This window comes from Sarcophilus harrisii, chromosome 3 (genome assembly GCF_902635505.1).
Source record: "Sarcophilus harrisii chromosome 3, mSarHar1.11, whole genome shotgun sequence".
NCBI lineage: Eukaryota > Metazoa > Chordata > Mammalia > Dasyuromorphia > Dasyuridae > Sarcophilus > Sarcophilus harrisii.
The window spans coordinates 448,845,518-448,858,091 of record NC_045428.1 but is presented as its reverse complement, the minus strand read 5'-3'; the positions used below and the strand labels follow the sequence as shown (position 1 = coordinate 448,858,091).

Here is a 12,574-nt window from a genome sequence, read left to right as displayed (position 1 = left end):
TAAAAGCTTAGTAAATGAATGAATCATTCCCTATGAATGAGTGGCTGGGTTTCGTGAGGATCCAAATGAACATCTTAGAGGAAGGAGTTTACCAATTGCTGCATGTGAATGCCGAGTCATTTTTTCCTCATGTCCAGCTCTTTGTGACCCCATTTAGGATTTTCTTGGCAAAGACACCAGAGTGGTTTGCCATTTCCTTCTCCAGCTCTTTACAGATGAGGAAACTGAGGTAAACAGGGTTAAATGACTCACCTAGAGTCTGAGTAAGTAAGTGACAGAGGCCAGATTTTAACAGGGAGATCCACTGCACTGCCCAGCTGCCCTCCTTTCTGGCGGGGTAGGGGTAAGAGATACAAAGGACCTAAGCCTCTTCCATTAGGAGTAAATACACGGTTTCAAATACAAATTTTGGATTCAGGTTAGGTTGTGGCAGTATAGAAATAGGGACTGAACTCATGATTTCATTGATATAGGGGGACTCCCAGGTAAGGACATTCTCTCCACCAGTGCAGTTTGCACCTTCTGTGCAGTATATAATCTTAAAGAGTTGCCAAGATGAAGTGAGATGACCATGGTCAAACAGCCAACATGGGCCAGGGAGGACATTTGGACCCATCTTCTCTGCCCTCAGGGCTGTCTCTCTCTGCTATGACATGCTTCTCCTTAGCAGCAGTGTAAAGCATTTACTATTGATATAGCATATCCTGACTGATGGCAAGTACACTATTGAACTCTGGAAAATGGAGGGGGCAGATTGAATTTTGATCTACTTAGACAAAACTTCTTGGTCTTAGAGTAAAACATTAAAGGCAACCCCAGTGATTGGTTAGGTAGGGGTCGGGCACTGTGTGGGGCGGCAAATGAGCCGCATCTAAGCTTGCTGGGTGCAGAGCAATTCGGAGAGACCCCACGTCGTGTATTCTGGCCTTGGCAGCGAGCCTGTTCCCTGCTGCCCCATCTCCCTGGGCCTCCTCTCCCTGGGGCCGCGCCAAGGAGGAGGTGTGCTCTGTTCTGACAGCTAAGGCTGGAGCCTTAATTAGACAACTGCACTAAATGAGACAGAGGAGGTTCTCCAGGCCAGCCACTGCACAAGTGTTTGCACTGCCTGGGCTGCTTCCCTATTTAGCCCCTGGGACAGCTGTAGGGACGGACCGCCTTCAGGTCAGCTAGCTGGAGGTCTTCTATCTCCATTCTAAGGTCTCTAACCTTGCTTAGAGGAGGGAAAGGGGGAGTAAGAGGGAAAGCCTCTGTTTAAGCCTACCAAGAAAAGTGTAAAAGCAGGCCCTTGGCAAACAATACACATAAATAAAAACCTGAAGAAAGTGGATTATTTTAGCCTGAAGAAAGCTGGGGTAGTGAAAGAAGAAGAGAACAATGACTATAACCACTTTCTTGCAAAAGAAGCCTCATTGTCTTTTAAGGAGGCATATAATACACCATATTCAATAAATACTTGTTGAGTTGTGGAAAGAACTTTTCCCCTATCATTAAGAGACTTCAAAAGGAAAAGAGACTTAAATTGAAGCAAGCAAGATTTAATTTAAACACCAATTAACATTATTAGATTCTATAATGAAGGAAACGGTTGAGATTCTTTCTGTGGGTGTCATGAAGAATAGGTCAGACACCTATCTGTTTAGGTTGTGTTAAGGTACAATCCATAATGGAAGCTAAATGGATTTAAATGGCCTCAGAGGGATTTAATAGCGTCTGTTGTTTTGTTTCAGGCTCTTCCTCACTCTCCCACCCAGCCTCTTTCTCTGTTTTGAGTGCTAGAGACCCCTAAATTTACTCTGGAGCCAAGGTCCTTGTGTGTATGTGTGGAGGGAAGGACACTCCCCTCTAAACCTACCTGTACTGGAGACGCCGGCAATGTTGCTGGGCTCACTGATCAAATCCTGCATGACAGCCAGAACTCGGAACTCGTACCAAGTGTCCTAGAGTGCCCCCCCAAAGGACAATACCTTGTCAGCTGATTGGCCACCACTAATCCTGCCTCGGACCCCTCTCAGAAACAAGGGGGTTGGGATTAACAGAAATAGTGTTGCATGAAAAGGGGGAGAAGGAGAAAAGAGAAAGTGTGGGGGGAGGGAACTATATATCCAAACAGCAAAATTTTGCTTTTCTCATCTAGAGAGAAAAGAATCAAGGGAGCAAGCCAGAAGATTCAACTCAAGAGCTCTTCCTACCCTACACTGCTACACAAGCATGATTCCAAAGACAAACTAATTAAGTACAAAATGCTTCCTCCAGCTGCCTTTGCTTCTCTCAAGTTAGGTTCACAGCAAGGAAGTGGATTCCTTGGATTGGGATGTGTCCAAATATGGACCAAATTGGGAATACAACTCCCCAGATTCATGTGTTTGCCTCTCTAGCTGCCTTCCAGGTAATCTCCTCAGAGGCTCCTTCTTGGACCAGAAAAAAGTTGATTTCCCTGAACTTCAGTTCTCATCTCTTTAGTTCAAGATTTAGGAAACTGACCCAGAGATAATCAAGTAGCTGTAACCTTGAAACTACAGTTTTCAAGTTGGGGTCAAACAAAGCTACCAGTGAATCTGAGAAAGGCACGTGTCTTCTCCAAAATAGGGACAAAGAGGAGGTCCAGGATAACCAAGATAACGATCTTGAACCAACCTCACCTGTGACAAGTCCTTAGCAAAAAAGTCTCCATCAGTACCCAGGATCGCATCATCAAGAATCTCCCAGCGCTCTCCAATGCGGAACTCCATGATGTAGTGGTCAATGGGAAAGCTGTGGTTGGCGGGTGGGAGCCAGGATAGGAGTACACCCTGCTGGGTCCGATTGGCTGTGAGGCACCTTGGTGGGGTAACCAGCACCAGGGGTTCTGGAGTTGTGATAGGGAATGCTACAGTGGAATTTAAAAAGGCAAAAGAAATAGTCATAGGGAATACAAAGAGGTTAATACTCTCTCACTCTCAATCTTCTAGATCCTTTCTAACAATGTTTATATCCCAGAGGGCTCATGGTACCAAAGTAAACTTCAGGACTCCTAATGCCCCTCAACATTAAAGTCTCCAAAGTTTAATGAATTAGTTTTAGAGGGAAAAAAGGGAACTTCAATGCAAATATTTCCTTTATACAAAAAGAGAATCCTGTTAGAACCTATCTTAATGGTTCTCAAACTTAAAATATCCCACTTTCAGATCGCTCTGGAGAACCCATTTGAAAAAATGTAACTAGCATTTATGAGAAGGCACAGGGAGGTAGTCCTAATTTAAAAAAAATAGTTTTGGGTTTTCTCTCAAAGAGACAAGAATATTTCCTAACATTCTCTTGTAGTCCTCATGGGTTCTGATGCTTCTTAGTACAGATGGAGAAAAGGAAACCCAGAGAGAAGAGCTATAAGAGCTCCAGGCAAGTAAAGGACAAGCAAGCATCCTATCCCCTAAGCTTCCGTCCTCCCCACTGGGAGTATAATGATGTCCTCTGGAGGTGAGGACATCTCTTGGACTGATCTCCATGTTCCCCATGCTAAGATTTCATGCTGATATTTTTCTGGGTGACCCAAAAGAGAGAAATGTCCCCAGCCACTCAACAAAAGTCCCTAGAACCAAAAAACATGATCAGAGGAGGAATATCATGTTGGGAGAAGAGGAAGAGGGAAAAGGGCAGATTTCCTCTTCTTTCCTTTGATACCAAAGGTGATCTTGGATTTGTGACCCCTGAGGAAGGAATCGAGCCCCACCCCTTTTCTTCCCAAATAATATGAGGTTCTCTAGGAGTTTGTTTACAAGAAGCAATAGGCCTTTGGGTAGCAAGATGTTATATGTGCCACAGGCCACTCAGTACAAAGCAAAACCCAAAGGATAGTATATAAAGACTAAACATCTCGGGCTTTTTTGTCTTCATCCCCAGGCGCCAGGAGCTGCTCACCTAAAGTGTTCACAGTGACCACCTCACTGAATGAGCTAGTGCCCAACTTGTTTTGTGCCAGGACACTGAACTGGTAGGCTGTCTCAGGTTCCAAAGTGTCCACCAGTAGCCAGCTTGGTCCAGGAGGTACTGGCAGTGACAGCCAGTCATGAGGCCCAAACTGGGCCCGCTTCATCCTGGTCAAAGAGAAGAAAAGGAAGGAAACATAGGGAGGGGATAAAAGAAAAGGCTGATTCCACTGGACTAGGAGGCTTCTTGGAGAGTTTTAAAGCAAGTAGTGCTAGGTGGGCCTGCATTAACTAAGCACAAAAAAGAGATAATGATCAGGGTGGGATAATTTGGCCAGTGAAAGCTGGGCTTGTCCCCATAACTTCTGAGCACAAGGCAGTTTCCAGAGGTGTGGGCCATTGATGTATTTCCAATGGAGACCATTTCAGAGAGCAATTTAGTCCACAAGTCACGTGAGGAGTAGGATACACAATTCCATCCTGATGACTACCTCACAAAAAAAAGATGATGGCCTATCATGGCTGTAGCTATGAGTAAACATCACCCATTTTCTCAGGCTCTTTTATTGAGGGAAGGATAGACTACATGGAACAAGAAAACATCTTGGCAGTGGAAAGAACAAAAAGAGTTTTTGAACAGTGGTAGAATTCAGCAAGGGACTCAGGGGTCCTACTTTCTTGCCCCTTTGTAATCCGGCCACTCTCCCTCACAGGAAAAGAAAAACCTTGGCTTGAAATCACTCAATAACTGCAGAAGTTCTCAACCTGGACTCCACAAGCTGTATGTATTGATTTCAAAAGGTGCAAGAACTTGAGTGAGATATCCCCCTCCCCCCAAAAAAAGAAAATCTTTATCTCAATATTATCAATGGTTTCCTTTCAAATTCCACATTTAATTTTTGTCATATAAAAACATTATTCTGAAATGGGGTCCATAGCCTTCACCAGATGGCCAAAGGGGTCTGTAATACAGAAAAAGTTAAGAACCCCTGGGTCGGTATTTCCAAAGAAGGCTCCCAAGTAAAAATTGCTGTTCAACACCCCGGTCCAGCCCTCCGCCAGCAATGTCAGGGATGTTCCAAGGGGCTTGATTCTTAGAAAAGGCACGTGCTGCATGAAAGGGGCTGAGGAGGGATGCCCTAAGAGCCGGAGGACTGGTATTCCCTCCTGATGTCGGGACTTCCTTCTCCTTCTCTCTACCTAGCTTACTTCAAAGTCTAAAGGTGCAATGCGATCACATCCCCACAGGGAGGCAACATTGTCCCACTCAACGGAGGCTGACTTTTGGAAGCAAATTGGGCTAGAGAAGGCTGACCACCAGAGTAAGCCTCTGGGCCCAAGGACCACTACCAATTTTTCCTGGCTGGGTGGGCAAGGGAATTTTTTAAAGATAGGAAGAAAGAGGCACTAGCTGTTCTTATAAAGGCACATAGGCAGTGGTGGGGAGGGGTGCCCAAGGGAGGGAGAAGGAATGGGGGAAGGATGGGATAGAAGACAGGAGGCAGAGCATTCTACCCCCCCACTCACCCAGGGTACCAAAGCAAGTTATAATGGCAGAAAGGACATGGAGCAGAGCTACAAGCAGCAAGGGGACCACCAAGGCATTCCCAGAGTCTCCTCCCATCACCCTGTATCTTCAGTGCTAGGTACAGAAGTCAAGCCCACAGCTCCTTCCTTAGACTCACAGCCTCAAAAGTTCTGTGACCTTGCAGATGTCACTATGCAGTTCCCAGAAGATTTGACCTTTGTTGCTTCTTCCCTTCTAAGAATATTCACCAAAGGACTTTATCCCCTCTCTACCCCTTATGGTGAGGATCAATTGAGTCAATATGGGAAGTGCTTCACAAACTCCAAACACAATAAAAACGTTATTATTATCATCACTTTCTTATTATCATTATCATCATTATTTCAGGGGACCGTGGTGACAACAAAAGTAAGTCCCGGCCTCAATGTTTGACTTACCTCTAATCCCTTTTTAATTCCTCCAGCTGGTCTGGAAGCAAAACCCAAAACAATCCTGCCCTTCCAAGCTGGTCATATTCCAAATAATATTTAAGAAGGCAAGGGACAAGCTAGGTCCAAGAGGATGTATGGAACAGAGAAATAGGGTTTGGTTTATTAACAGACTCTGTCCTTACCCCCTGCCTTTCCTGAGACCTCTAGGGCCTTCTTGGGCAGCCAGAGTTATAGGTTAGCAAGTGAGCTTCAGCAGGAAGCAGACCTCCTCTGAGTTCACCAGATGTCAAATTTATCCTCCATGGTAATATAACTGGTTTCATAAGCTCCTAGAGTTTGGAAGGGGGATTGTTACACAGTTAATTATTCTCCCTATGGCCACAGCTTAAAACAAAAGTATAGCTAGGAACCATGATGCAAAATAAAAGGAAGTGATATCCCAAACTGTGAACCTAAGTGGAGGAAATACCCAAATCAAAGGGAAGGAAATAAAATGGAACCGTGAGCATTAACCAGTATCAGGAGGACCTACTTAGGTTCTTAGTGATGGAGATGGCCCACTTGGTAGAAGCAAAAGAATTGGGGTGTCAAACAACCTTGTAAATGAATAGAAATAGATTCTGGGGAATTTCCATCAAGTCATATGAGCAGTTGTCTCTTTCTCCTTCTACTAGAAAGCATCAAAGGGCCTTTCTTCACCCTGCACAGCACCCTCCACCAGCTTCCCTTATGTCCAAGCAAAGCATAGAGGAAGAGCCATTGGCCGTCTTCACTAAAGCAAGACCTATCAGAACAAGAGAAAGCCAGGAGGCTTTGCCCCTTCCTGTTCAAAGACACTGTCCATGCAGGGAACTGTGACTTCCTATTCAGGATGGGCTGGAAGGGGAGTAAGGTGGAAAGGAGGTACTCAGTAAGAGAGGAAAAATGCTGTTGCTATTGATCTTTTGCTCTCCTTTCTTTCCTGCGCCCATTCCTGTCTCTGGGATCCCTAACCTTCCATCTACCCACCCACCATAACTAGGTTATCCATCTCCCTGTATCTGCAAAGTTCATTGAAGGAACTAAAACCCAAAGTGTGAAAAACCAAGGACCCAGAGAAAAACAGCCAGCATAAATCTGAGGCCAGGAAGGCAACAGCCTCCTCTCCCAGAGCTACTCAGGAAGGGACCGTACAGGAATCTGGCTCTAGGCCTTGGGCTTGGTCATCTCCCCAAAGTCCTAAGTAACTTTCATGGCACCATGGCCTACCCCTCCACCCCAGTCAGTGAGACAGAGAAGTCAGAAAGCAAAGGAGGAGGGAGAAAGGGTAGTGAGATGAACCAGGAAATTGGCAGCAAAGACAATCTTCTGGACAATTCGTGCTAAAGCCTAAATGGATCCCCCAGATTTCTAAGATCCTAAGGGATGCTCTTAGTGTCTGCCTCGGCACCCAGGACTATCCTAGCTGCTCACCCCACCCTCTTCACTGCCTTGGGCATCTTTCTGGTCAAAGATCCCTTCCCCTTTTCTTGCTATTCACTATCCACCCCAGGGTAATGGTTGAAGTCAGGAGGGAAAAGCAGAGCAAAGCATGCGGGGGTGACTCACAGAGGGCCGTACCAAACTGAGAATGTCTGATCATAGCCGCCGTCATAGCCTGGCTCCCAGGACACATTGGCAGTCGTCATGGAGACAAGGACCCGGACGCTGCTGGGGGCATGAGGGCTGGTGCCTGAGAAAAATGGAAAGAAAAAACATGTATTTGAAACAGATCGGGCTGGCCCTCAAGATAGGGATGCTCCCCCTACGGCCCAAAGGAGGTTAAGAAGAACGGTAGCTTAGGGGAGCACTTCTGAACTGGGGCTTTACTGATCAGCCTAAGATGAGAATGGGAAACCAAGGGACCCAAGAGTCCAGCACCATCCACGGCCCGCCAGAGGCACTATGGAGACTAGAGATGGGGGATTGCAAGTTGGAGCAGAACAGAGTCCTTAGCTCTCAGATGGACTCCCTGTAATCTTAGGCTAGAGAGAATAAAGAGACTGCCCCCTTAAAACAGGACCAGGGGATATTACATTTCACAACTGCTGGTGACCTGCAAGGAAAACGTCACTCCTCTGGAAGGGATGGTCTGGCCTCCAGGTGGGCTGAACAGATACCTCTGTCATACAATAAGTCACCCCTCCTCTCAACCAGTAAGCCCCCAAAAGAGGCAGAGCAACAACGAGCTGGGACTGAGGTCCGGCCTTTTGCCCTCGCCTCCTTCCCTGGATTCCTTCTTTCCCACACTCTCCGTCATGCCTTCTTCTCTTTTCCAACCTGCCTCTCAGGGCATCCCCTTCAGGCTTTAACTGAGTACTCATTTCCTCCAGTGCCTTTTTAGACTAATACCAGTTATTCCAATCACTTCAATTTCTCCTCTCAATGCTTAAGTACATAGCCCTGAAGTGCTGTATAAATGTCTATATAGGTCTGTTTTCTGTACTTTATGTCCATTTACTGGGCTTAGACTGAATTGTGAGCTCCAGTCTCTCCTACAGAGAGTCCCACAGAAGCACAGGGAGTCCTCAGCACCAGCTATATCCCTGACCTCCATTGGGGCCCCAGAGGGCAGGGATCACACCAGAGAACTTGCTCGTATGTCAGAGAGGGCATGGAGAATGTCAAGGTTACACCTTCTGCCCCTTCTCCCCTGCCCGCCCCCAGCCCCCAGGGCCAAACCTCCTGGGCATACCAATTACTGTGAGGTGTGTACTGGCAGTGATGCTGGTGACCACGTTGGTGGCAATGCACTCCCACTCTCCATGATCCTCCTTGCTTAGGGCGCGGAACTGAAGACTCCCGCTGGGCAGGGCATTGTGCTTGCTTCTGCTGGGCTTCCCTACCTTGGGCAAACAAGGAGGCAAGGAGAAGGGCAAAGGGAGGAGGGAAAACAAGGAAGGTGGAAAGAAGCCACCAGCATCTCAGGTGCCCATGGAGGGGCACAATGCCGACAAGGGCACAGCGCCTGGATGCCCACCCTACTGACCTCCCCAAGCACCCAAGACACAAGACAGGCCAGGACCCTCTGGCCTCCTGCCCACTCAACCAAGAATCTATCATTAATAATTGTCAGTGTCAGAGATTATAAGCTGGGGATTGAGCTTCCCTGGAAGACCAAGTCAATCTCCCCCATCATGGTTCCCTATATATCCTGGACACTGAAAGTACCTTTCTCCAGGTGATGACGGGGAAGGGGTCTCCTGCCGCAGCACAGGGGATGAGTAACTCCCTGCCAGCCTCTTGCCTATATTCCCAGCCCGGTAGCACCGTAAAGTAGGGGGGATCCTTAGAAGGAAAGTACAAATACACACGGGTATATGTTCACTTGGAGGTGCACACTTATACATACAACACACACACATATACTGAGAAACGCCCAGGTCTCTGCCTGGCATCTCACCTTCAGGACAAGCCGTGCAGGAGCAGACTGACCCATTGTCCCCAGGGTGTTGTAAGGCACACAGGTATAAGTGCCGAGAGCCTCCTCCGTCGCCTCTTCAATGCGGATAGAGCCATCCTCCATCAGGGTCCAACCCAGGTTCTGTCAAAGTATGAACAAGGGGATCAATGGAGAGCCAGACCAAGCAACATCGAATCCCTAAGTTTCTGTCCAGGTTTTCCTCTTGGCCCAAAGGCAGAAGATGAGCAATCAAACTATCAAAAACCTGTTGTTTCTAGATTACTGTCCGAGGATCTATAAGGGGATAAAGAGAAATAGAAGACAGAATCCATGCCCTGGAAGGGACCAGCACTGCCTGCCTCTTCCCACCCCTAGAAAAGCAGAGGCCTTGGGCTATTATCTAATGAGAAGGCAGAGACCCAGAGGGTTATGGATCCCCTGTCACCTTCTCAATCTGCAGGGGACGGCCGTCTTTATTCCATTTGACCAGGGTGGCAGGTGGCTCAGCGTCTACGGGGCAGCGGATGTAACCATGTATTCCTACCGGCACATATATTACTGGTGGCATATTGAGGACACGGGCTGGGTCTGCATGGGAGGCAGGAAGAAGAGGAAAAGAGTAAGGGGAAAAACAATAAAGATGATTGATTCCTGTTTCTTCTTCCCTTTCCACCTCCATTGCAGGCAGAGTCCCCCAGAGATAACCTGGACCAGAAAGAAGCCCTGATCTCCCAAGAGGTCTTGATTTCAGAGTCCTGCAGCTTGTCATAACCTAGCTATGCTCTTCTCCATCCCTGACCATAAGTCATTTTTAAGTTCATATCTTCTTCCCTAAGAAAAAAGGGTAATACCCCAGTGAAAATCCTATTTGAGCTACAAGGTATCAGTGTCCAAGAACTTATCTACGCTTTTTCCTCTCCCTTCCCTGCCCAGCTCTATGTGACTCAGTCTACCCATTCCACAGCAGGTGCCCACATAAAATAGGCTTTTATGGTTCTTCTATCAAAAGAAACACAAGAGAGACAGCATGAGATGACTAACAGAGCTTCCGCTACATCCTTGGGGACAAGAATTTAATCCTGACACTCTGTGATGCAGGGTGAGTCACTGCCCTCTTAATGTGCCCCAAAAGAAAAACTGGGAACAACAAGCCTTCATTTCTGGGTAGGCAGTGAAGATGAATGAACTGACATCTTCAATGTGCTCTGAGCCCTTCAGGCAAGCAGCATTATATAAATACCAGGCCAAGTTATATATTTAGAGGTAGATTCCTACTTTTAAATGATAAGTCTTTCCCCCCACTCCAAGGTTTTCAAAGGACTTATGAATGGGAAAGTACTCTGAACACTGCCATTTAGCAGTAATAAAGATCCTTGTCTCGCCCACCCATAAATCTCAATTCCCTGGATTTTCTTTGAAGGCAGACAGAATGAGGAAAGAAGTACAAGCAAAGAGTGGGGCCACTGGAGAGATGGGAGGAGGAACTTCTCTGAGTTGAGCATGAGCAATGCTTGAAGCTTAGAGGATGGGGTCTTTAAATGGGATATTTCAGAAAGATCAGGGTCGCAAGGGATCACTGGTCCAAGCTGACTCAGTACAGGAATTCCCTTAACAGCAAGTGGTTATAGTTTCTTGGTAAAGTAATATTTGTAAAGTACTTAGTAATCTTCAAAAGACTATACTGGCTATCATTACTGTTATTATGTATATCTATCATCCCAATCATATTGTAAGCACTATGAAGCATCCTGTCCTCAACTTTTGTATCCTCTAAAAAGACATCTGTACTATGTATATAGAAACTACTTTATATAAATGATTTGTGGCCTATTTGTCCTACTATAGGTTTTCTCTTTTTTTAATAATTGGAGTTAAATGATTGGCCCAACTTCTAAGAACACATTTGGACTCGGGTCCTCCTAACTCTAGAGCTAGTGCTCTATCCACTGGTCCACCTAGCTAAAAAGCCTCTCATATCTTTAAAACCTGAGAATCTAGAGTATCTGCTATCATACAAGTTTTCTTATGCTGCAGAGATAAAGGAGTAACAGGGCCCTTCTCTGTCAACATAATCATCCCAGGACTGAAAACGGTTAGAATATCAAGTTGGGGATTCTGCCAGAGAGAGTTGGCAATTCCACTGAGGACAATGGCATGGTGAAAACAGAATACCAAATACTCAGAGGAACAAGAAGATTTTATCACTGCCTCCTCTCCCTGTCTCCAAATCACATTGCTAACACTAAGGTTTCACACCATCATCACCACCACCATCAATCTGATCTGGCTTTCTAAGGTGTGAGCAATTTCCCAAGACAGCCACAAGAAACAGAGATTTTGCCATCAGCAACAACAATAATGTGGAGTTTTTTGTTGATGAAAACTTGCATAAGTCAAAAGGAAGGAATTAATCCTCATTAGTCATTATTCGCTCCCTCTTTTCACAGTCCCATTTTGCCAGAGGAGGGGAGAAGGGAATGACAACATCAGGCTGCTGGAGCATTGCCAATTAGCATGATGAATTATCATCCACCTCACAGGACTCACATAGGCAGAAAGTCTCAGAACGGGAAAAGTCCTCAAAAAACACCTGAACCAGAAGCTTCTCCACAGTATTTCCAACAAGAGGGTCACCCAACTTTCACTCAAAAGCCTCTATTAAAAGTTTAACTACCTCCCAAAGCAAAGTCAGCAAGATTTTGCTTACATAGAGTTAAATTCTATCTCTCTCTGCCTTAGATGCTTTTAGTTCGACCCTCTGGAATCATATAGTCTTATTCTTCTTCCATATGACCGCTTTTCAAATATTTGAAGGTAGCCATTATACTCTGCCTTCTTCCCTAATCTTCCTAATTCCTCTCCAAGAAGCTGTAGCATTTGCAACAGTCACACCCACGTAAAACTATCTTGGCAGACAGGATAAACAATTGAGAGTAAACAACGGGGCTCAAACCCATCAGGGAATTAAGATGTCTACCCCAAGCACGTGAAGACTTCTTTCCCCCCATGAGGAAATGAGACTGATTTGTTCCAACCGCCTGGCCAAAGCAGGTGCTGTGGAGCCTGCAGAGCTTGGCCATCCACTGCATCCTGGGTCACCCCCATCACCCCCCATTGTGGCTTGTGTCTGCCAACTGGGCTTTCATGACTGTAGAGGAGAAAGTGAGATTGATGTTGTGCAATTCTCTTTTAAATCCAATTCATTGACGAGTCAACATATCACTCGTGTAATGTCACCAATCACCTTCGAAAGTGAAGGATAACAATTCTTCAAAGCTAAACATAGTCCTAT

General features: G+C 46.0%; 1 protein-coding gene and 1 long non-coding RNA gene across 8 annotated transcripts in view; one reads left to right on the top strand and one right to left on the bottom strand.

The window, feature by feature from the left end:
* IGSF9B (immunoglobulin superfamily member 9B) overlaps window positions 1-12,574 on the bottom strand; it is a 70,109-nt gene that overhangs the window by 25,560 nt on the left and 31,975 nt on the right. For 4 of the 7 annotated variants that reach the window (XM_031960874.1, XM_031960875.1, XM_031960881.1 and 1 more), the window contains exons 8-15: window positions 9,728-9,870; window positions 9,283-9,423; window positions 9,051-9,167; window positions 8,575-8,725; window positions 7,449-7,572; window positions 3,895-4,070; window positions 2,640-2,866; window positions 1,853-1,937 (exon numbers count right to left, since the gene is read on the bottom strand). In XM_031960874.1, coding sequence (XP_031816734.1) covers window positions 1,853-1,937; window positions 2,640-2,866; window positions 3,895-4,070; window positions 7,449-7,572; window positions 8,575-8,725; window positions 9,051-9,167; window positions 9,283-9,423; window positions 9,728-9,870 — 1,164 coding nt within the window. The remainder of the gene's footprint in view (window positions 1-1,852; window positions 1,938-2,639; window positions 2,867-3,894; window positions 4,071-7,448; window positions 7,573-8,574; window positions 8,726-9,050; window positions 9,168-9,282; window positions 9,424-9,727; window positions 9,871-12,574) is intronic. The other 3 variants (XM_031960876.1, XM_031960877.1, XM_031960880.1) reach the window with 1 other exon arrangement.
* Window positions 4,077-5,880, top strand: LOC116422485. The gene is made up of 3 exons (XR_004233165.1): window positions 4,077-4,683; window positions 5,107-5,224; window positions 5,434-5,880. It is a non-coding gene; the product is annotated as an uncharacterized LOC116422485 (long non-coding RNA).